The 25,578-nt window shown below is 42.3% G+C and overlaps 1 protein-coding gene across 1 annotated transcript; it reads left to right on the forward strand.

The window, feature by feature from the left end:
- The first annotated feature begins 2,931 nt into the window (after window positions 1-2,931).
- On the forward strand, window positions 2,932-25,089 carry SPTY2D1 (SPT2 chromatin protein domain containing 1). Its single transcript, XM_021005383.2, has 6 exons — window positions 2,932-3,449; window positions 14,101-14,215; window positions 15,681-17,357; window positions 18,117-18,282; window positions 18,577-18,654; window positions 21,647-25,089. The coding sequence occupies exons 1-6, from the start codon at window positions 3,390-3,392 to the stop codon at window positions 21,738-21,740; spliced, it is 2,190 nt and encodes a 729-aa protein (XP_020861042.1). The 5' UTR covers window positions 2,932-3,389; the 3' UTR covers window positions 21,741-25,089.
- The last annotated feature ends 489 nt before the right edge of the window (window positions 25,090-25,578 follow it).

Below are 25,578 nucleotides of genomic sequence, written 5' to 3' on the forward strand. Positions count from 1 at the left end.
GCCTCTTCAGCAGGTAATGACCTCTTCCTCAACTTCCCCCTCTGATCACAAGCTAGCTCACAAAGTAGTACCTGGTGTCCAATGCCTTATTTCTTCTACCCTCATCTACCCTAGATGACAGGCACCTTGTCTTTGTATGCTGCCTTCAGTATTTTATACTCTGTATTTCTTGAATGAAATATCACTTTCCTCATGACTATGCACATAGATACCCTCATGAAGACATGTTTTAAGCCTCTCAGTTTCATAAACAAAGGAACAAAGAGGCCAAAGAATTTAGTCTTGGGACCTGAAAAGATTCTGAAAGGAGTTATATAAACATTACAATGGGAGCAAAATTTTAAATCATAACCAAAGAGGGTTTTTGGTGGATAGTTACTGCCATCCTTGGTGAAGGGGAGGGGGGATATTAATTTACATTGTTTGCTCTAGAAAATATACATGCATTTATGCTGAGTTGCATTAATCATTAAGGCCTTTCTCCTTAAGTTAGTAACTTGGTATATTGGAAGTTTATCACCCCCCTCAGAATCCTCAAATAAATCTCTTTAGAGAAACGTCTTGAGTGTGGCTTTTCTCCTTTTCCCATTTCTAGTGCAGATGCTGGGTTGCCATATGAGGTGAACTCTCAGGGGAAAGGAATGATCTGGCAAAATTTGGAACTGAAATGGGTAAGAGAAACAGATCACATTTCCTCCTTTTAAAACTCTCCAAATACATTCCATCTTCTGTGAGGGGCCCTCATTTAACAGAGCAGATATTACTCTATGGGAAAAAATAAACATATTCATAGTGATTGGATCTTGAAGGGTGTGGGTTGGTAGCCTATGCACTGTTTTGTTTTGTTTTTTAAATCAACTAGAGATGCTACTGGGTGATTCCCCAGAGCCCTGCCCCCAATTCCAGAAAATAATGGTCACTGACAATCTGAATCAAGACCACAATTCCCATAATAGCTGCAAGTAATGGGGAGAATGATAGCTCTGGGTGTCTGTAAAGATTGCACCACAAGTTAATAACCCAAGGCTTCTGTAAGCTGACTCCTCTTCAGACCAGGCTCTGGCACAGTTTTTCCAGAACCCCTTAATATTGCCCTTCACTCAGATGAAGAGATGAAGTATAATTTATTGGACCTAAGTACATTTAGGTCTAGCAGATACAAGCTAAGTCTTTATTAACAAATTCCATAATGTTAAGAGTGGGAAGATGCTCTAAAGATCATTGAATCCAGCCCCCTCGTGCTACAGGTAAATGGAAAGAACAAAATGGAAACATAATGCTGTGCAACATTGTAGTGAGATCTATACTTTTCATATTAATTGCCATAATATATGCAATGATCATACTATTTATAACTATACTATTTAGATGACTTTATCTGTTGGATAAAGCTGTTGGAGCTTTCCCACTTTCTGGGGGCTCTGACTTGGAATCTGAGGTTGCAGCCTAAGTGATCAGTCAGAACCCCTGACATGCTAACAATCCCTGCTTACAAGCAAATCGAACCAGGTGCCTGGCTTCTGCCATGCTAACCCTGGTTCTGTGCCCTGTTGAACAATCACAAGGCTCAAGGACCCTAATGATTTGGAGACTGTTCATACAAGACCCAAGAATGCCTGAATTATGGTCCCACCGGTTGCGGTTTTCACTCTTAAAAGCCCTACCCTGGCAGCTAGATGGCGCAGTGGATACAGCACCGGCCCTGAAGTCGGGAGGACCTGAGTTCAAATTCGGCCTCAGACCAAACACTTCACACTTACTAGCTGTGTGACCTGGGCAAGTCACTTAACCCCAACTGCCTAAAAAAAAACCAAAAAAAAGCCCTACTCCTGCATAATCTGGTAAGCCCCCTCCCCTCCCTCCTTCTTCTGAAGGAGGACTTAGCTTCCAAGCCATTTCCCTCACTTTGAAATTAAACTTGATTCCTGACTCTCCTGTCTCGGGTCTCTTCTGTTCCACTCGGGCTGTCCACAAGTTTGACGCTGTTCTGGTCCCACTGATATTAATGAAAATGAACAAGCTTGGATCCAAATAAAAGATGCAGTTTCTTCCCTTCCTTGCATCAGATATGAAGGTCAATGGAGGTGGCATACAGCATGTACAGTGATAACTGACTCAGGTGGTTGGTTTTGCTGAAATGTTTTCTTTCTCTTTCTTTTTTTTATTCTCTTTTATGAAAGATGGCTCCCTAGTTGAAGAGGATAGATTTGTTTGGAAATCAAAAGGATATTAAAACAGAAGATGTCAATAATGTTTCAAAAAAAAATAAACTCCTCAAGTTTAGGGATTTTTGATGTATCAAAATCCAGTATTTATTGAAGACTTTTCTCCCTGACATCTTGTGGCCACTTCTCGAACTCCCCCTCCCACTCCTAACCCCCTCATCAATTCACCAACCACTCCCGCACTGCCCACGACGACTTTTTAAAGCCCCTTTAGCACTGCCCACCACGACTTTTTAAAGTCCCTTTAGCACTGCCCACCACGACTTTTTAAAGCCCCTTTAGCACTGCCCATCACGACTTTTTAAAGCCCCTTTAGCACTGCCCACCACGACTTTTTAAAGCCCCTTTAGCACTGCCCACCACGACTTTTTAAAGCCGCTTTCAAGGTCCTTGGCTTTACTTAACAGCTTCCGCTTATTCTGAACTTCAGTTGGAAACCTAGGAGGGGCCTGGAGCTCAGGTGCTCCTACCTTCGGGCACCAAGGAAGGAGTGGGCACTGGGGAAGGTTCACGCGAGTTTAAGACAGCGCACGAACGCAAACGTGAAGCCGGTACGGCTCTCGAAGGAGTGAAGCCGGTAGGCGCGCGCAACCATTGTCATCTAAGTGGGCTCCTCGAGATACAGTTCAGTTCAGCTCGCGACTGCAGCCGATTCGGATCGCGGCCCCAGCAAGACCACCACCGGAGCCCACGATTCCGCCGGACCGAACAGCGAAGCTCAAGCCGGCACAGCCGTGGAGATTCCCCTCCAATTTCCGCAGACCAGAACGCCTGTGCACCACTTTCCTCACTCACCTCCCCTGAACCGCAGCCGTAGCGTTTCATTGGTCCACGAAAGGCTTGGTCCCGCCCCTTCAGGCTGTCGCCAAAGGCCGAAAGTCACCTGACCCTCTTTAACGTGTATCCGGCGCAGAGTACGGAAGCTCCCCCGAGTGACGCACGAAACGGGGTGACGCAACTGAAATATTATAGGTTGCCCCGGAACGGGGGAGGGCAGAGTGCGGGCTGAGGGGGTCTTCCAAATTTGGAAGGCGCCGGAAGTAGACGTGGGGTGGAGGGCGCGGGTTGGAGAGCTCAGGGGGCCGCTGTAGCCGCCCGGGCGCCCGGCTGCGCCCGCGAGCCTCCGTGCTGCCCGGGCCCGGCCCGTCCACAAGGCTTGGCACCATGGACTTCCGGGACATCCTGATGGTGGCGTCGGAGCAGCAGGGACTCAACATCATCCCGGTAAGTGGAGCCTCCAGCAGCGCGGGGAGGGGGGAGGGTAGCCGGGGGGGCAGCTCAGCCGCTGCGCTCGCTCAGGGGCGGCCGTGGCCCGGCCGGAGCAGGGGGTGCTCGGAGCTGGGGGGACCCGGCCGTTGCCGGGCGCCGGCCCCGCTGCTAACGGCCGGGGACACAGCTGGGGCCGCTGGCGGGGGCGGGGGGACAGTGGTGTCGGAGGGAAGGCTCCTACTAAGTGTTGGTTGCCTTGGTTCTGCTTGGGGCAGGTCCTCTTCCCCGGTCTCCGTATGAAACGAAAGGGGCATCATCTCCCAAGTTGCTTCCAGCGAGAAACTCCGGGCTCCTCTGGAGTCGGGGGCTGCTAGCGAAGTTCTAAAGGTTCCCGGAGAGAGAAAAGACGGACAGGAAGTTTGTTCTCTCTTTCCGCGTGTACCCCCAGCGCTCAGCACCGTCTGACTCATTAACAAGCACTCCGTGAATGCTCGTCCATCCGTAGATGGGTGGCTTTGCTATGCCCCTGGCTTGATGCGCTTTTTTTTTTTTTTTGTCTCCATCTGGTCGCGTGATAACCGAGGCTTGCTGGTGGCAAGTCGGGGATGGCTTGGGTCTCACTTTTTGCGTTCCCTCCCACTCTGATGCAGCAGCCAATAAGATGATGAGCTCCCCCCCACCCCGGGGTTGTCACCTTTTCTGCTGAGCCTACAAAAGAAATGTAAATAGTACATTTAATCGAGTTAGGAGTGAGAAACTTGTTGGAAAATTAAGCAGCTTTTGGAGTCCACAAGCATCTAAGTACCCACTGTGGGCAGAGAGCTCTGTGCTGAATATACGGCAAAAAGTGTAGGTGAGACAGTACCCAACCGCCCTGGCCATCCCATCTTACCCTGGAATAGAATACAGACACAATTAGCCGTGATAAAAAAAAAAATAGGTAAGAGCATTAAAAAGATGCAAGAGAAAGTGCTACATGAGTTCCTTGGAGAGAAAAGTAATTACTCATTTGTAACCGTAGAATCTTGTAGGTTCGATTCATGTCGGCCCTGAGCTATGGGAAATTGTCCTTCCTATGGGACTTTGCTGTCTCTAGGTAGAACACCTGCTCAACTTGCTGTAACCATGTTACTCGTTCCCATAATGATATAGGGTAGCTGGGTGGCAGTGGATAGAATTCTGGATCTGGAATCTAGGAAGACTTGAGTTCAATTCCATTTACTGTGTGACAAGTCACTTAACTTCTCTCAGCCTCAGTTTCCTCATCGGTAAAGTGGGAGCACTAGCACCAACCTCCCAGCATTGTAGTAAGAACCAGATGAAGTGTTTTGTAAAGAGCTCACTGGCTTTTCCTTTGCAGATGTTAGAATAAAGGATGCCTTGATGAAGAAAATTGCTACTCTTGTTTTTGAGGAGGTAGCATTTGGGTTCTGTGCTTTAAAGCACAGAGGGGAATCCGGTAAGGCAAGAGGGTAGGCTGCTTCAGGCACAGAATACATGAGTCAAGACACTTGAGGTGAGAACGTGCAGGAAATATCTGGGGGACAGTGAGGAGTCCATGCTAGTTGAAGCAAAAACATTACCTACTGCTTAACCAAGTAAGGAAGTTTTAACTTTGCTTGGTATGCATTAAAAAGTAGGAGTGGTAAGCCCATGTTTGTACATGAGTTAGGAAGTTGTTTGGCAGTAATGAGAAGAATATTGTGGGGGAGGGCAGCAGCAGCAATGCTGGTGGTGGTGGCAGTGGCTGCGGTGGTGTTTGGAGTCAGAGACAGTTCTTGTGGCTGTTAATGAAGGACCTGCAGCATTGGGAATAAGGAGTGTTGGTGAGACTTCAGGGGAGGATTAAGTGAGAATGAGTGAATGGTGGTTCTGCTGACAGTGACGTCAGAAGAACAGATCTGGGGGGAACATGAGCAAGGTCTGCGCTGAAAATAGCTAATATAATGATAGTGGTGAGGATTTATATAGCGCTTTGAGATTTGCAAAGTGCTTTTTGCAAATAATACTTCATATTATCCTCACAACATCCTTGGGATCTAGGTGTTATTATTCTCATTTTACAAATAAGGAAACTGAGGCAGGGAGCAGTTAAGTGACTTTCCCAGGGACCTTCAAAAAGCAAGAATCTGAGGCTGGATTGGCACTTAAGTCTTCCTGACTCCAGGTCCAGCACTCCATCCCGTGAAACCACTTAGCTGCTTTAAATAATTTGTGTAGAGCTGATAGTTGAGGTACACATTTAAGGGGGTGGAAAGATGATGAACCAGAGAAGGAACAGTAGAGAAAGCTAGGAGATCCAGCAAGGCTTGTGGCCTGCCTGAACCCAAAGAAGGAGAGAATCCCAACAGTGTCAGATACTTCAGTGAGGTCAAAGGAAAGAAAAAGTCATTGCAATATTTGGGTGATTAGGACACATTTTAAGCTAGCAGTTTTAGTGTTCTTATGGCAAGCTTTGTAAATCTAGCCAGTGTTTCTTACTTCTTCAGGATTCACTGAATGCATGCTGTGAGAATAGGTAAAGTCTTAAAGCTCAGTCAAGGAAGAATAAAACATGGGTGTCAGCTGTTATCTTTTCCCATACAAATTGGGTGATGAGCACCACCAAAAGGATACAAATTGGCCATTTCTGTATCCTTTTGGTGGTGCTCATCACCCAGGTGTACTGTAATAAAGCTCATGGTGATACTTGTGGTTTGAGTAATCAGGAATAGAAAGCAAACATCAGTGCTAGTTCAAATCAGCTGATTATTTATTGAGCACCCTACGTCTCTATCTGAAAGACAATTTGTAATTTGCAGTTTGTCGTTAACTTTTTTTTTTTTACCTTTGAGGGCCCCCAAAATTTCTCTTGAGAATTGTGCAATGACCAAATAATTTTTAGAAGCACACATATAAGGGGCAGCTAGGTGGGGAAGTGTACAGAGCGATGGCCTTGGAGTCAGGAGGACCTGAGTTCAAATCCAGCCTCAGACAGTTGACACTAGCTGTGTGACCCTGGGCAAGTCACTTAACCCTGATTGCCTCACCAAAAAAAAAAAAGGCCAAAAAAAATACACATATGCCCCCCCCCAAATCTTACCTATCAGTTTTTAAAACAAAGTTGTTTTTTGATTTTGTTTTTTTCTGAAATGCTGTGATTAATCCTTTTCCTAAACTATTAATTCTGCTGGTCAAAGCTGTAAATCATAAATCTCGGGAAATAGGATTATTTTCACCTTGTATGAACTTCCTAGATAGGTAGTATTGAGTCCAATAAACCTTACTTCCTTTTTTTTTTAAGTCAATACAAAGGTTCAAGGAATGGAATTGTATTTTTCTAAACAACACATCTTGTATGTAAAATGGCTCTATATTTCCACTCAAAACTGTTGGCTTTAATACTGGAGAGTCCATTGATCCAGTTTTCAAATTAAATATTATAGGCCTGTCTTAATTAGTTGCTTGAGTGACTAACTGGTGATGATATGAGTAGAAAAAGTCCTGGACTGAGAGGAGACCTAGTTTTGCTACTAACTCACTGTGTAACTTAAGCATAATTTAACTTCTCTGGTCCTTAGATGCCTTCACTGTAAAATCAGGAAATTGTGCTAGATGTCCTCTGAAGTCTCTTTCAGCTCTAAAATTCTGACTTTACAATAATAATGAGAACAATAAGAGCTAACATTTATATAGAGCTTACTGTGTGCCACGTACTAAGCTAAGAGCTTCATCTGTAATTTTCCCTTCATGATTTTGGTTGGGTTTTTTGGTGGGTTTTTTTTTTTGGTTTGGGTTTGTTTTATTTTGTTTTTACCCCTAAGCTTCCCATATACAGAGCCATGAAGTTTAAAGCCTACAAATCCTGATTGCCAGGGTCTGCTCTTGGGGGGGGTGCCTAGCTTCAGAGATAACTAGAAGGGACTGGCCTGGTACATTAAAACCAAGATATAATGATAGTTTCATTTAAGGGCCCGAGTGCCCAGCTGTCTCAAACACCTGCACAGACTCCTCAGACCCTTATGTTACATTACTTCTTTTTACAGTTGGTTGTGAGGGGAGTGGTTACTGCCGCGGTTGACTTCAGAAACAAAACAAAGCTTTCCAAGAGGAAATAGCTCTGCTTCTCCCCCCCCCCCACCTTTTTAAAGAGAGAGAAAATTCTTAAAACAAAGACAGGGTTGCATCATGCCTGAAAAAATTAGGTACCCTGAATTATTTCCCAGTGGATAGCTAAGAAAATAACAGTTGATTCTAAGATGATGTAACCAGTCAGACTTTTTATTAAGGGAAAAAAAACCTGTTAAAACTGAGTAAACTTATGAAATTTCCCATTTCTGGTTTATGTCTTACTGGTCTTCCCATCCTCTCCCCCTCCCATACCAAAAGACCCTTAGTAATTATAAAGTAGTGGTTTAGATCCCTCTGAAAAGAATCTAATTAGATTTCTTCTGCATGGTCCCAGAGGTCAGAACTAGAACCATTGTAGGGGGTGGGGGACAGTGAAAGCTTCTAGGAAACGATTTCAACTCAGCGTAAGGAAAAACTTTATGGTAGTTTGAGGAATTCTCTTCGGAGGCATCCGAAGCCTGCAAGCTTGCTGTTGATAACATTTTTCTCTCTGCTTTTGACAGCTGTACTACAGCCATAAGAGTGTGGATATGGGAGACTAGCCGAGTACAAAGGCATGGAGAACTATGGAGGATCTTTCATGTGTGGAACGTCAAAAATAAGCCAGTATAGCTAAATCACCTAGTGCTGTAAGACTTGGAAAGGTATAGGAAAAAGCCAGGCTATTAAAAGATTTAAAGTTCAAAGGGAAAAAAAGCAGGAAAGTAAGGTGAAGGTATTAAGAGGAAGATAGTATGAGGGAGGAAATAGTCATAAGTAAAAGAAACTTCTGATCCTGAAGAGGGTATATTAAAAAGCATGAAAAATAAAAGAACTACTATCTACAGGGGGTGGCTTGGATCTCAAGGTCTCTTAGACAGTTGTAGAAAAGCCAAACCAATGGTGGGATATAACTATAAGGAAATAATATTGTACTGAAAGAAATGACAAAAGAGACTATTTCAGGGAATCCTGAATGGCATGGCCTGACACAGTGAAGTGAGCAAACCAGGACAGAAATTTATACAAAGACAGCAGTAATAAAGAAAAACAATTTTTAAAGCCTTAGGATTTCTGATCAAAGCAGTGACCAACCATGTTTCTTCTGGAAGCCATATGATGAAGCTTAGTAACCACTCTCAGACAGGAAGGTAATAAACAGAGACATAAAATTTTGGACATGGCTATGTTGCGGTGTGAGAGATTGAGACCCCTCAAAGACTGGAGTACAGGCTGGGTTGTCTGGAATGAATTCACAGACTCAAGCATTCTGTAAGTCAAGGTGGCAAAGATTTATTGTTACGCTTTTCAGTGGGCAAGGATTCTTAAGGAACTTGTGAGAGACTGAGGATGGAGGTAGGGTTTATATGGAAAAGGGCATCAGAAAGGAATGCCAGGGACACTGATGAGGTAATCTAAAGGTCCAGGTGTCTTTGGTTTGTTTGTTTGTTTGATTTTTTTAGGCAATTGGGGTTAAGTGACTTGCCCAGGGTCACACAGCTAGTAAGTGTCAAGTATTTGGTCTGAGGCCGGATTTGAACTCAGGTCCTCCTGACTTCAGGGCGGGTGCTCTATCCACTGCGCCACCTAGCTGCCCCTCCAGGTGTCTTTGGGAACTATGGATGAGAAAGTACAGGGAGTATACTGGACAGGGAGGGAGATGACAGAGGTATGGATCTTTGGAGTCTGGCAGGAGGAAGAGTCCTTGGGCTGGCCAAGGACAAAACTCCTTGGCCTGGCCAAGGCATCCCTCTCCCTCTGTCTTGATGAGAGAATGCTCTGCAACAAGGGAAAGCTTTCTCATAAGACAGGAACTTACTAAGGAATTGGGAGGCTTCCAGAGACATGATCTGAGGGCTGGGGCCTGAGCAGCCCAGCTCTGTATAGCTGTACCAGGGAGAGAGAAGGGTCTTGCTGGGGCCCATGCATAAGTAATTGCTAGGCACAGCGTCCTTGGGCTGGGAAGTGGTTGCCAGAGACAGTGTTTCTGAGACTAGGGAGAAATTGGGGTCCAAGTACAAGCACCCCATCAGCTACTCTGAATTCATTTTGCATGACTATACTCATTTATTTGTAAAGGTTTGGTTTTTTTTCCCTTTCAGTTAATTGGGGGTAAGGGCAGAGGAAGACAGGGTAGCAATAAATGGTGCCCCCCGAAAAGAGGGTCATTGTAACATTTTTTTAAAATGTGCAGAAGGGAGCACAGACAGGGATATTTTTAAAATTAACATGTAGAATTATATACTTTTATAAAAACAAGCAGGGTGAAATGGAGATTTATGGTTTTGTGTAGACTTTTCTTTATTATGAAAATGTTCTTTTTTGATGGTTAGGTTTTTTTGGGGTTTTTTTAAGTAAATTTCAAAGAAAAGGGTTTATATTTTATTCTAGAGGCAGTATGGAGCTTCTGGAATTGAGGGGAGTGGAGTATGTCATGATGAGACCTGCACTTTAGGAAAATCACTTTGGCAGTCATGGAAAAGAGGCTTGAGGCAGGGAAACCAAATTAGGAGGTCATTGCAGTAGGCCGGGGGAGAGGTTGTAGAGAAAGAGATGAAAGAAGCGGCAGTGTAGATTTGATATGTGAGGTAAGAGCTTGGAGGATGTGACTGTGGAAAGATAGCGCCGCCCTCAACAGTAATAAAGAAATTCAAAAGAGGGGCGAGTTTGGGGGAAGAGAGGAGTTCTGTTTTGGCTGTGTTGAGTTTGAGGTGACATCCGGTTTTGAATGTCCAATAAGCATTTGATGTGGGACTGGAGCTCAGGAGGGAAACTAGGAATGGATAGATTGATTGATAGATCTGGAAGTCATCTGCATAGAGGGAACAACTGGACCTACCTGGAAGCTGATGAGGTCATCCAGAAAGAGATTTAAGTAGAAACCTTGGAGTGCGCTCACAGAGTAGGAGGGATACCGATGACTCAGCACATCAGATTTAGGCGAGAGCTGAGTGATGAAGACCTGAAGAGAAAATATGCAAGGAGAGAACAAATGAGTAGCACTCAGATGCTGCAGTGAAGTCGAAGAGGAACGAAGTCTGAGACTCTTTGGTGTCACCGGAGCGCACAGCAGTTGAGTGAGGGAGGACGACTGATTGCAGAGGATTAAGAAAATAGTGAAAAGGGAGATGAATTAGAGGACAGATCTAATGACTTTTTCAAGGAGTTTGGCTGAAAAAAAAGAGGAGACATATGGGACAATAGTTAGTGGGTATGGTAGGGTCTAGTGGGGGGGGTTGTTTGTTTTTTAACCATTAGCAAATATTCAGCTTTGTCACGATGTTCTTGGAAGGATTGCCAGTCTGCTGTGGTCCCCACTGATCATCCTTGCCATTTTCAGCACCAGAGTGCCCCTTTCTCTGCCCCTCACTATTAGAATGAGAGCTCTTTGAGGGCTGTAACTGCCTTTGCTTTTGTATCCCCAGAGGGTAGCCTAGTTCTTGGCCTGTAACGCTTAAATAGTTTTTCATTCATTGGAAGTACATACTGACTATTTAAGAAGAAAAGTGAACAGGATTGAATGGACAAGGAATCTTGATGAAAACTTGGAGGTAGTGACTGAAAAATTATTACAATTTATTTACGTGGTAAGGATCCAGGAGGAGAAGGTTGTTAACGGTGACGGATGCTTCAGAGGGTCAGGAAGAAGCCGTCTGGCCTGGTAATAAGACAAATCGGTTAGCTTTGAGGAGAGCATTTGCAGTTCAGGCAGGGGCCTAGCAAGGTTGAGAACTTGTGACACTTGGAGGGGTGGTGATACCCTCAGGGGAAGAGGGAAGAGACGTGGATTTGGATGTGTAATGCATATCGTATAATCATAGCCTGAGTTCTTTCCCACCAGAAAATGAAAGTGTCCATTCTGGGGAGGCCTCATCATTCTGCTAGACTGAGCTACCACCATGGTGGAGTATAGGACAAGAGCGAACAGGAACAAGGCTAGGAAGTTTGCTGTTTTGTCTGTCTAGTTCAGGTTAGGTTCTGACCTCTTGAGGGCCCCGCTTCTGGGCCAGGAGTGGGAGGATTAGAGTTAGGGAATATTGAAGCAGGAAGGATTCTTCAGTCAGTTGAGATCAACCCTCAGTTCTCTCTTGGGAGACAGCCACTCTAATGGCCCTTCTGTTTTAGGGATGGGAATCTCCCAGTCTCACATTCCCCAAAGTCTTCACCCTTCATCCTTCCCCTATAATAGTTTCTTAAGTTCTTTGTGAGCTGGGGCTGGTTTTATACTTTTTACATTCCACATAAACTAGTACAAGGCTGCTGTTGTGTCATTTCATGCATGTCCCAACTCTCTGTGACCCCCACTTAGGGCTGTGACCCCATTTGGGTTTTTCTTGGCAAAGATGACCTAGTGGTTTACCATTTCCTTCTCTAGCTTATTTCGTAGGTGAGGAACTGAGGCAAACAAGGTGAAGTGACTTGCCCGGAGTCACACAGTGAGTAAGTGTCTGAGGCCAGATTTGAACTCAGGTCATCAGAGTTCCATGCTCTTCGAGGGCCACCTAGCTGCTGCCCCAGTAGAGGGCCAGGCCAAGTAAATACTGGTTACTTAATTAGTACTTTACTGCCACGGTCGCCACAGCATTTTGCTGTGAATTCAGGAAGCCTGAAGTACTAGAGGACTCAGCATAACCACGTGGATACCTCCGCTGGGATATCTGTTGGTAGAGTTGTTTGGTGCTGGTGGCATTGCTGTCGTTACACTCGATGTGCTGCTGAGATTGGGTCTGGCTTCATGAACGAACTCACTGACCAGGCACTTTGAAGTTGTTTCAGAATGTTCTCTGTACCACATGCATCTGTAATGGAGCCTTCGATTTTCCTCCCCAGGCATTCTGGGCACTTCTGACTTGAGATTGCTCCTGTTCGTTGAACTTGCTCCCTTATTAATATTTTTCATTTCACCTCTTTCTCTCATCTGATACAGTTCCATGAATGAGATATGGGATAATCCTGGAGCTAATTCAAACCCAGGCCCGTATAGTGATTAGTTTGATATTTAACATAGGTCTGCAATGAGAGTGCCACATTTTGTTTTCATTTTAGTAATTCAAATAAACATTATCTCAGTTTTCGTCATTTCATGACTGTATTGCATAAGAATCAAAACCCAAAGAAATGCCATCTGTCTAAGTTGGTGAGGCATTCAGCAGGAAGGATAGTAGCCATTTGGAAGTAAAATATAAACCTGGCTAAGAGTCAGGCAGTTGACTTTGCAAATTAATATTTAACTTCAGCACAAACCCTGCACATAGATGCTTTAGAAATATTTTTTGAATTGAAATAGAATCTTTATCAGAACTGTAGAGAACTCAGTTTACAGAGAGGATTCACTCATTATCCTAAAAGCCTAAAGAAAGATGATCTTTATGCAGTTAGAAATGGTCATCAGCTCCAGTTTTTTCTTAGTATTCTTTCTTATCTTAAGCCAAGGACAAATTTGAATGTCTCTATTCAACTCAGACTGGCCATTATCTTTCAGTTATACTGTGTGTACATTTTTCCAGGAATGAAGCAAAGTAATAGGGAAATATTTATTTTGCAACTTTATCATTTTTGAAAGGTGGAATCTTAATTATTGAGAACTCTAGAGGCTGAGAACCCATTACATAATACCTGCTAGAAAGAAATTCCCCTTATGGGTCTAGTGTAGGGGTTCCCAAGCCTTTTTCAATACCCATACTGCTTTGCCTTTGCATAAACTGTACCATAACACCATCCTCCCTTTTCAGTACAAAGGGAAATAAATTCTAGAGTTTACTATGCATTTACACATAAATAAATGGGTTAATTAAGCTTGATAGGATAATATAGTTGTTTGCCAGATATTCACAGTACTCTCCATTGATAAATTTCTCTTGCCCCAGGATGCATATGCTAGGTTCTGAACCCCTGGTCTAGTGAATTATTTGCCTTCTCCTTTTGCTACCTAAGACCCTCAAGTATTTAAAGATGAGTCCTCTATCCAGAATGGGGAGAGATTTGTTAAATTTGTGTTTTTAAAAAATATGATTTTAGGATCTTAAATACATCAAAGCATGCTTTTTAAAATAGCTTAGTAAGTATTCATATAGCGGAACTTCACATATCCTGCCCTTGCCCATCTCTATCTTCAGTGTAATGACTGTTTTGGAGAATGAGAAGAGGAAAAGGCTTAGAGGTAGAATTGAAGTGAATCTTGCAAGGAAGCCATGGATGCTTAGAAAAGTTGTGTCTGTGTGTCATAGTGGAAGGGAAGCAGGCAGAGGGACAGTGAGGGTTACTGGATAGTCGTAGCATCATCGGGGGGAATGTCAGAAAATAGAGATGTCAAATAAAAGTTACAGCAAACACTAAATTGTCCAGATTTCCCAAGTTTGAATTGTTGCTGGTCCTGAATGATCCAAATATGAAGTTCTCCCTTCATTTTGTTTTTGTCTTTAGAAACACCCAAATACGGGACAGAATCTGCTCATTCAACTCAGGCATGGAATACCTCCTATTATATAAACAAGCAGATATCTTAGGAAATAAACGGGCTAGGGGATGGTTCAGAGGCACAGCATGCTTATTGTAACTTCTCCTTTTTTCCTTTCAGAAAAGATACAGTTTGGCAGTAGGTCCTCCTAAAAGAGATCCCAAAGTCAAGGGTGTACAGTCAGCAGCAGTGCAAGCTTTCCTCAAGCGGAAGGAAGAAGAGCTGAGGAAAAAAGGTGCTTCCCCATTTTGCCCTCAGCTCTCTCATTATCACAATTCTTTTGTACTTACCGTTTAATGTACTTGTTTGTTCTTGTCATTCTTGTTTATGGTGTAAAGGATTTTAGTGCTTGTCCTGTGATCCTTATTAGATTATAAATTCTTTAAAGCCAGAGACTGTGCCCAATTGACCATGGCTCTCCCTGTCTTATATTTCAGCTTAATGCGTTTGTTTGTTTTTTTTTTTTGCTGAGAACTGCCTTCTTTTGAGACTAGCTATGGGCATGATGTACTTTGTGTTCTTAAAACATACAACTAGATGAGAAAATCAAATGAACTCTGCATCATTTTTACAATTAATCCTATTTTGTAACTTACTCTCTTGTATAACTCTGTTCTGTATTTTGTATAACAGTCTAAGCCCTTTGCCCTGTCTCTAAATGAGGAAGCTCATGAGTTCAGAAGTTAAGTCTTTCCATTAAAATGCAAAAGTTCTGTTTTCTTATCAATCACTTTTAATTGAAGAAAAACTCTGAAATAAGTTCAAAAGTCCAGTACTCTCATAAAATACTTTAATTCAAAGGGAATTGTTATCCCAGTACTACCTGCAAATCATTTCATATCAAGGAAACTTGTCATCTTCTGTACCATTAACTATACTGGTTCAATTCCAGGACGTATTGTTATCTTTGTCGGCCAGCATGGGGCCATTCCAGGAAATATTTTGTCTAGCAGTTTTTGTACAACTAGAGGAAATTTATCTACCATTAGTTATTCCTGCAAGATTCAAGTGGATAATATCCATCAACATTGGGTGGAAAGAGGGGTTACCTGCCTACATTCTAGACTTTTAAACAGTCATATTAGGCCTGCCCCCATTATGCTGTAACTCCTTTAACCAATTCTGTTGTTTTCCCTACCTCCCAATTTCTGTTCTTTGTCCTATGCTTATGAAAAGAGGCTGCCTGCCTCTCCTCCTTAAGGTCTTTGGGCTTGGTGAAGAAGGCCTTGACCTCTTTATTATTAAATTTACACTTTACTAATAAACTGATAGTGCTCAGAGCTTTGTAACTCAATCTACTTGATTTTACTTGCAACGTAAAACATATAGTGATATAAAGTCAATGAAGCAATTAAGAGATACACTAAATCTTAGTGACCATGAAGTCCAAGAAATAGTCATAGTTCCTTCAGAAGGCAAATGATTAACTTGAAGGGTCTTGGAGACTGAGTTAATTTGTGAAATCAGCTTGCTAAACCATTTTGTTTTGATTGACTAAGTCTTTCATGTGCTTCGTCATATAGAAAACCATGTGTAACCTACTCATTATGTGAATGAATGACATGTAATACGTTAGAATAACTTTCTTACTCAATTCTTAGATGTCTGTGAAGTTATAGCTTGAATCTTGTTTCTCTAGTTTCAAAATGGCAAGTAGTTGTCTTTTGTTCTGTTAACATATTCCTATATATCATTTTTAGCCTTAGAGGAAAAGAGGAAAAAGGAGGAGCTGGTGAAAAAGCGCATTGAGCTAAAGCATGACAAAAAAGCAAGAGCCATGGCGAAGCGGACAAAGGACAACTTCTACGGTTATGATGGGATTCCTCTTGAAGAGAAGTCAAAGAGGAAGCAGGTAGTCGAGGGACCTGCAGGCCAGGGAGCAGACCAAGAATTTCTGAATGAGGAAGAAGCAGAATCTTTGGAATATTGTCAGACAGAGTCAGAGCATGATGAGTCAGAAGAGTATGAGGAGCAGGAACCTCCTCTGAAGGCTGTAACCAAACCAAAGGCCCCCCTCAAAAGTGCCCCTCCACCTATGAACTTCACAGACTTACTCAGGCTGGCTGAGAAAAAGCAGCACGAACCTGTGGAGATTAAAGTAGTAAAGAAAATAGAGGAACGGCCCAGGACTGCAGAAGAACTGAGGGAAAAAGAATTCTTAGAGCGAAAACACAAAAACATAGATAGAGGAAAAGAGAAAAGGATACTTGAGAGAGAGAAAAAGCTAGCTCCTCCAACTATGCCTAAAAAGGTTCCTTCCTCCAAAGAGAGTGTTAGTGCAAGACACAAAGGTCCCGGGGACAAACATTCCTCTTCCAGGGGGAGCCACCTTCCCCAAATAGGTGCTGAGAAAAAATCTAGACCTTTTGCAGCCGGTGAGAAACCCATGAGACTGCCGTCCAATAAGCCCCAGCCAGGAGAGAGGACCAAAGTGGGGTCTGGAGACGGCTTCCAGCACTCACCAAGTGAAAGCCACAACCTCTTGCTTAATGGAGCAGAGAAGTCCCGCCCCAGCTCTCATTCTATGGGCACAGGGATCTCAAAGACTGTGGTTCGTGGGACTCAAAAATTCAATGAGCACAGGCCTCCCAAATCCCCTTCTTCCCATCCTAGTCATTCCAAGTCTGGGGCTATCTCTACTCCACATGACAAGACAAGAAATTCAGGTGCCAAGCAGCCAGGGAACAGTTCTATCTCAACCTCAGGGCGGCCAGGCATAGGGACTTCTCGGCCCATCTTAAGCCCAAGCCCTAAGAGGCACAGTGGCAGCTCCAGCTCAGGAACCGAACAGCAGACCAATGGATCCAAACGCTTGATCAGTGGCTCAGGCCCCACTGGGCGACCTGTGAGTGGCTCAAGTGGCCGTGGGCATTATAGAAGCAATTTAGGAAGCTCTGGCCGGTTAGCCAGTAGTACAGGCTCTACAGGGCGGACAGTGACCCAACCCAGGCGACCTGTCAGTGGCTCAAGTGGGCCGGGGCGACCCGTGAGCGGCTCGGGTGGCCCGGGGAGACCCCTGACCGGCGCGGGTGGCCCGGGGAGACCCCTGACCGGCGCGGGTGGCCCGGGGAGACCCGTGAGCGGCGCGGGTGGCCCGGGGAGACCCGTGAGCGGCGCGGGTGGCCCGGGTCGCCCCGTGAGCGGCGCGGGTGGCCCGGGTCGCCCCGTGAGCGGCGCGGGTGGGCCTGGGAGACCCGTGAGTGGCGCGGGTGGCCCTGGGCAGACAGTCAGTGGCTCAGGCCCCCCTGTGAAGCCCAGGTGCACAGTTGTTTCAGAAACTATTTCTTCCAAGAATATTATCAGCCGGCCTAGCAATGGGATGATGAATGGGGTGAGGTCCCCTCCACCTGGCTACAGACCTGCAGGATACCCACAAGGTAAGACCTGAACCCCTAAGGGAGTGTTGCCCACTATGGGGGAACATCTACATCGACATCTATAGCTAGGGATCTGTTGTACAGTCTCTTTTCAATGTGCTTGTGAAGGAGAGGGGCATGATCTTGCTCATTCATCAGAGTTGCTTCAAACCTCATGGATAACAATATGAGATTTTAACTTTTGCCTCGAAAGGTGCCTTGGAAGCCACCCCTCTGGGAGAAGCTTTGGCTGCTGCACTTAAAGCTTTGTAGCCCCAAGAGATACCTCTCCTGGGCTCCTCCCACAGAGCCCACTGGGGCTCTGATTCTGGGGGTTGAGTTTCCGGAGTGCCAGCATGAAGCACTTGGCTGTGTGCTGGAGGGATAAAGGTGCAGAAGACAAGGATTCTTACCCAAACATACATATTAAAAATAGCTGGAGAGCAGTGTAATAGAATCCAGGATGAAGTGGTAACATAAATCACAGGTGAGTTGTAGAAGGAAATTGTGGGCTGGGATAGATTCATTCTCTCCCTGCTGACTTGCTTACATCCTAATACATAGTTTGATCACTGAATAATAATTATTTTACGCTGAGGCTGGCTTGGTCAACCCTCTCTGTCTCTCGAGGGCACCTCTCATCCTGCTGAAAAATTATCTTTCTTTTAAAGAAGATTTGATAGGTACATTCTTAAATAAATGTGGAAAAGGTTTGTCTTTGTATTTTATTATAAAACAGTTACCATCCCCTTAGAAGTATAATAGTTTTTCTGTGCCTAGGTACTCAGAGATCCCTGTTTCCCCCCATGGCCCGGAAACGGTATCCTGAGGAAGATGAGGATGAGGAGTATGACTCAGAAATGGAAGACTTCATTGATGATGAAGGAGAGCCTCAAGAAGAAATATCAAAACATATTCGAGAAATCTTTGGCTATGACCGTAATAAGTAAGTTTAGTAAAGATCCAGCTATGTTGTATTTGTCAACTGTGAGTAATTAAAATCATAGAAAAGTAGAATTTAATAGTACAGGCATTGAACCTAAATGTCTTAACATTTGGGGAATGGATAAACAAATTGTGACATCTGTATGTTAGAGTGGTTGGGTACCTAAGTACCTAACTAAATGTGTATTTACCGAGTCAACTAATAGACATGATTTACTTTTTTAAAAGAGATTGTGTGATTTTGTTAAATAGTTGATCTTTAGTTACTTTTGTAACATTAATTTCTCATTTTCAGATACAAAGATGAGAGTGATTATGCCTTACGTTACATGGAAAGCAGTTGGAGAGAGCAACAGAAAGAGGAAGCCAAGAGGTATGTATCAGACAACACAGTTGTGCCAGTAATCTATGGAAGTCCTTTCTGCTTGTTGCAGTATGACTAGCTTGATGTTCATACTTAGAGCACAGACTTCATATTGCAAGAGATCATTGCTGGTAATTAACAAATATTTATTAAGCTCTTCCCCTGTACGTGACACTATGAGGACGTGGATTGAAAAGAAGGATGGAAAAGAAGTATAAAGAGGGTTCATGCCCTCGAGCTTACAATCCAGTCAGAGAGAAGCTTTTACTCATAAAATAATTTTATTTTGTGGCGGTTATTTTTAACATTTTGAGAAAATCAAATTGATTTTTGTAATTGATAAATTGTGTATCACCACTGACATTTTGTTTAACTACCTAAACTCTCATTCCTTACTCTTTAAGTTCAGAAGTTCATAATTTTAAAAGTTCAGCTTTCCTATAATGACCAGTTTTCCTCTGAATTCAGTTTAAATGTTTAGGTGTTGTGTATATGTATAGCCTATATCAGATTGTGTGCCATCTTGGGGAGGGTGATGTGGAGGAATGGGGAGAAAAATTTTAAACTCAACAGCATGTGGAAGTGATTGTTGATCAAAATAAATTAAAAAAAATTAAAAAGTTTAGCTGTCCTATAAATTAAAAAAAACTTATTATCTACCACTAGTTGTACTTGCACAATTAAAGGAAGTATGTTGTCTGTATATTATTAGTTATTCTTGTAAGATGCAGGTGGGCTTAGTCAGCAGTTTTCTGGTGACAGGGTGGTAGGAGAGGTTGCTAGCTCTACATTCCTAATTCCCAGCCAATCATATTGTTCCCCAAACCTACAGCGCTTCCTACTGTATCTAATCATATTGTTTTCTCCTGTTTACAATACTTCAGGATTTGTAACCAATCATTGTTTTTCCCATCTATGATGCTGCCTTTTGATTTTGGAATGCTCCTTCTTTTGTCTATAAAAATAACCTATCAGCCCTCACTTCAGGTTTTTTGGCTTGCTGAGGAGCTGATACCCCCTTTTTGATAACTGCTAGCCTTACCAATAAATAGATTGTGGTTGGAGCTTTGTGCCTTAGTTTGATTTCAGTTGCAACAATTTATATTGTTATCATTGTGTATATTGCTTTCGTGGTTCTGTTTACTTCATTTTACATCAGTTCATATACATCTTCATAGGATTCTCTGTATTTATTATTTCTTTTTTTTTTAAAATTTTTATTTTTTAGGTAATTGGGATTAAGTGACCTGCCCAGGGTCACACAGCTAGTGTCAAGTATTTGGTCTGAGTTCAGATTTGAACTCAGGTCCTCCTGACTTCAGAGCTGGTGCTCTATCCACTGCGCCACCTAGCTGCCCCTGTATTTATTATTTCTTACAGGATAATAATATTCTATTACTTTCATATACCACAACTTGTTTGGCCATTTATCATAGGCCATCCTCAATGAACAGGCACCTACTTTATTTTTAGTTTTTTGCTATCAAAAAAAGTGCTGCTATAAATATTTATTTTCATGTATTAGGACCTTTTTGTCATTGACTTCCTTGGGGGATATGCCTAGCAGTGGAGTCTCTGGCTCAAAAGTAAATACATGTCACCACCATTTTTAGTTATCCAGGTTCACAACTAAGGAATTAACCTTGAGTCTCTCACCCTCACCCTTTCTTTATTAAATCAGTTGCCAAGCGATCAATTCTACCTCCACAAGATCTTACTTTCATCCCCTTCTTTCCACTCAGACCAAAACCACCTTAATGTTTTCATCACTTCTTGCTTGGACTATTCAGTAGCCTTCTAGGGGATGTTCCTACCTCCATCTCTACCCTCTCCAATCCATCTTATCAAGAGCTGCCCAATTGATACTCTTCAAGCACGGTTCTGACCATGTTATTCCTCTGTGGCTCTAGATTGCCTCAGAATAGAATACAAACTCATCTGTTTAACAATAATTGACTTTCACAATTGGCTCCAATCTACATTTCCACCCATTATTCCCTGCCCTCTCCCCACTCTACATCCCTACCAACCTGCCAGCTTATTATTTCCCACACACAACATTTTTTCTCTCAGGTGTGTGCCTTTGCACAGGCTGTCTGCCAAGCCCAAGATGCCCTCCCTTCTCACCTGTCCCTTCCTCTGGTACCCAGTCCTACTACATTTCCCTTCAAGGCTCAGCCTTTCTAATTCTCCCAGTTGTTCATGCTCTTCCCCGCCAAAATAATTTTATTTTGTATTTACTTATCTATGAATGCCATTCCCATGGAAGAATGTAGGCTCCTTGAAGTTAGTGATTGTCTCCTCAGGCATTGCCTAATGCAGTGCCTGGAACTTAGAGGATGCTTAATGCTTGAATTTTAATTGTATTCATCCTCCTAGTGAAAGTGGAGAGAAATACTTTTCTTCCTACCACTCCCCATGGGCTTTCATGATAGGGTGAAGCCTCAGTTTTCCAGCCTGTTTCTGAGAGTTAATGACCACTTCTAGGAGCATCAGAATAAACAAGATGGAATATTTAGGGGAACATCTTTATTTAATAAAGATTTATGCAGGCAGCTAGGTGGCACAGTGGATAGAGCACTGGCCCTGGAGTCAGAACCTGAGTTCAAATCCGGCCTCAGACACATAATACTCACTAGCTGTGTGACTCTGGGCAAGTCACTTAACCCCAATTGCCTCACCAAAAAAAAAAAAAAAGATTTGTGGTCCTTATTCTTAATTGTAAAATCTGTCACATGATATTTTCTCTCAAAAGAATAATAAGCTCTCTTTACTTATACATTTTCTTCCGTTATGTTTACCTCCTCCATCAGGTGGCCCTTGACAACAAAATGGTTTGTCTGCCATTCCTGAGGCAGCTTGACGCTTGAGCTCCACTACCCAAGTGAACTTCCATTTAGCATTCTCAGTGTGGTTCATTAATTTCATTCCATCCTCCCTTTGAAGAGGGCATTTGTTTTGCATGGCATAATAAAAGAGTGTTATTTGTATTCTTTTACAGCCTGAGACTTGGTATGCAAGAAGACCTTGAAGAAATGAGACGAGAAGAGGAGGACCTCAAGCGCCGGAAAGCCAAGAAAATGAAACTGCGCTAGTTGCAGGTTTTTACCATTGGGAGAAAACACTTTATCGAGAACTCTACAGACTGGAAAAAACCCCTTTTTCCCTTTGGTTTTAATTTGGGGACTAGAGAAGGCGATATGTAAAGGAAGCACTGGAAAACAAAGCTGTGGTTTGAACAGAAAGTATTTATTTTTAATACTGGCCAGGGTTAAATCTGTAATGCAGATGAGATGTAATATTCATTTGAATGTTTATATGAAATGAGCTGTTCAAAGATGCCAGCAATGATACTGATGAGCTATGCACACTGATGTGGGAGTCCACTCACCAGTTGTTAGCTAGTCACCTGTTATTTATTTGACACTTAAAAATCAAGTGAGGATTATTGTTCTGTTTTCATAGTTATTGCCCAGATATATGGGTAGGACATCCCTGAACCAATAAGATCATGTCATAGGCTTCTCTTAAGAATAGTAACCTGTAATGTCAGTCTTTTCCACAAATGTTGCCAGCAATAAAGGAATCTGCCCTGGCCTATGTTTTTGAGAATCCTGGGGTCTTAAAATAATAATTTCACAGTATAGAATAGGGTTCATAATTTCAGAATGGCTGCTATTCTTGTGAATTTGAAATAAAAAAGTAATGAATTATCTTGGACTGCACATTATCCAAGGATTGGATGCTGAGCATTTTCAATCACAAATGTATGTGTTATATTGGAGTTATATAAGCTATGCCTCTTGATATAAGAATATTCTTTACCCAGTTTTCTTTACAGCTTTCTTATGATTACCCTGGTTCTAAGCCAAGGAAAAGTAGAAAAGGTCACTATGTAGACTAATTTTATTTTTAAAAATCCACTTTTATATTGAAGAAAGAATATTCCTAAATAAAGGAGTTCCTTTATTCTAACATTAGATTTGGGAGCATTATATCTAAAATAGAAGCTAAATATGGCTTGGTTTCCCCCTCAGCATTCCTCTAAGATGCACTTTTAGTGCCTCTCAGTATTAAAAATTTGCATTAAATAACCTAGTACCAATCATTTAAACAAAATGTAAGTTTTTATATCAAAAACATCACCTCTTTTGCTGGCATTGCACCTTTATTTCAAGCTATGCACTGTGAAGAAAGCCCATGAAGTCTGTCCCCAGCATTGCTTTCTCACTAAGCTGAGGGGTGATTTCACTCATTTTTGTCCATCCCACCCATCCCCCAGTCCATATGTTATGTGCTTTGAGCCACTTTTTCATGTGTTTCCAGCAAGAAGACTTTAGCTTCCAGAGAATGACTTAAGTCTCAAGAAATCATCAAGAGAATTGAACCATGAAATAACATTATAGAGGGAAAAGCCTGGCACATTTAATCGTAGAGCACATTCTCCATTGACCTGTATTGTCTTTAGGGGGGTAGGGTGGAGGAGTCCTAGAAGTATTCTCAGTCATCATTATATTCATTTCTTTGAACAGATCTTGCTGTATCCATCCTTTGGTTCCCCAGACCTTCCTTTTAGTCTTCCCATTAAGCACAGAGAATAAAGAACCTGTGTGAGTTTCTCTCCTGTCGAATACATAGATTGTGGTCCTATATTAGCATCACTTAATGGGGCCAGATGATTCTGTTTACAAATTAGTTTGCTCAAGGCAAGTTCCTTCTGAACGATGAATACACTGACATTCATTTTGCTGCGGTGAAGTTATAAAGTCAGGCACCAGTGCCTGAGCTGCATCATTAAAAGTTTAAAACTTTGAAAGATCCTATCTCATTTAGACGTGGTGACAACTATGCATTTTCTTTGTCACTAGAAAGACATCCATTCATCTGTCCATTTAGAGCATTCATGAGACACTGATGGTGTAAAATCCTGGTGGCTCCTTTTCCTCTCTCTTCCATGCAGTATCCACAAAGAAGACCAGTGCAGCTGGTCCAGAAGACATCAGAGGTTTTTCCTGTTCCCTTACCACTTCTGTGCTGCTTTTTTCCTCTTACACAGTAGATTATTGTTTATTTTCCATGTAGACTTGTAAAATATTGAGGCTCTGGAATAGTATGCTACTAATACTTTGTGACTTAGTTGACAGATTGTTAGTGGCCTTTCATTTTGTTTTAGATTATGAACTTTTAGTGGTTTTGTGCAGTTATTACATACAGTAGAAAGAAGCCCCTCATGTAGGCTCTTGGATTTGGTTGATTGCGTCAAGTTACTATTCCTCCTTGTCCATGGGAACAACATAGCTCTCATCGTAATGTGGTCAGCTTGTGAGGCAGATTTCAGTCTTGCCCCTCTCAACACCAGTATTACAATAGGGTGCTTCAGCTACCAACTCATGCAGTTCGAGGAGGCCTTGGGGTTTGAACATTCATCTGGACTTTGTTTCTAAATCCTGTTTGCTACTCACCAGAAAATTCATTTTAAGTCGGCCTGTCAAACTTTGCGAAAAAGTCATGTACCTTGAAAAGCTAAGAAACCAGAATAGGCTGTTATTCATAAAGGATCATGCATTGAGTGTTTAATTTTAATGTATATTCTTTTTTTTTATTTGGGGATATTTTTATTCAATATTTGAAAATGTGCCTTTTTATTAGGTAAGGTTAATTTGTGAATGTAGTAAGTACTAAAACCATAATGGGTGCAGCATTTCTGAAATTACTAATGTGAAAGTAGTTTTCATAAAACCCCAGTGTGGCTTTGATTGCACAATTACAATACTGTCTATGCTGTTGCTAAGTCAAAGTAAGGGCACTTTCTATTTAACGCTTCTTCCAGAAATTGTCTTTGTATACTGTAAATGTAATGTAATGTCTACTTGGAGGCCAGGGTACTGCATATCGCAGGCAGCCTTAGATAAAGAAGACTGTATGCTGTGAAGAAGTGGGAGTTAGAGTATCTCAGATTACCTGTCTATGAGAAGCTGTTAATTTTTTATGTAAATCTGGAGATTTTCTCTGAGAAATTATTTTTATTCTGTTTTGCATTTTGTAATTTAAAAGTGGCTGCAGGACATTTCTGAAGTATAGTAGGAGACCAAAACACACTTGGAGAGAGAATAAATATATGAAGAGAGACTGGTTGTTTTATTATCGATGTTTGAATGTATCAGACTAACATTTGGTGAGTGGACATGATGCAATATGTTTGTATAATTGAGGGTAGCCCTAGATTTTCCTTGAGGTTATTGTTCAGAATCATTGTGTCTTGAACACAATGTGACAAATCAGGTGTAAAAAAAAAAACCCAACGAAAAACCCTTTTACATAGCTGTCTTTCTGGTGCCGTTGGAGTGCGAGAATACTTTTGCACATACCGAAAATATAGGTGAAGGTTTTTCAATTGATGTATAAAAGAAATTATAGGCATTAAAAATTTTATTTATACTTTCACTGGTTTGCTTTTATTTACCTAAAACTTGAGGTTTTCCATAGGCTACCTCTTAATTCCAGACATTTTTGCCAGATAGAAACTTCAGGGGAGCCAGAGGTCTGATGTATTCTAGGTGAGAAATCAGAAGCATAACTTCTTCCTGCCCTCACATTTCTTCCCTCTTTGACTCACTGATCTGCTGCTGCTGCTGTTTCTTGGCAGCCAGATAACACTTGTCTTCTTGACCAAAATGGGAAGGTGTACCTGAAGAAAAGGGGCAAAGCTAGGAAAGCAATGGGGTTGGGAGGTTGATGGTCCATGATAGAGGGAGGAATGGGAGCTGGGTTTAATAATGCAAAGGAGTTCTCATGGAATAAAATCAGATCATCCTTAGAATGTGAGAACTGTAGGTATGTACGTGCTCATAAGTTGCATGAAGTCTATTTTAAAAGATGAATGCTAGAGTCATGAGCTTGAAAACAGACCTTGGCGATCACCTAGTCCAAACA

The sequence above is a fragment of the Phascolarctos cinereus genome, unplaced genomic scaffold (genome assembly GCF_003287225.1).
Source record: "Phascolarctos cinereus isolate Bilbo 61053 unplaced genomic scaffold, phaCin_HiC Scaffold_9;HRSCAF=440, whole genome shotgun sequence".
Taxonomy (NCBI): Eukaryota; Metazoa; Chordata; class Mammalia; order Diprotodontia; family Phascolarctidae; genus Phascolarctos; species Phascolarctos cinereus.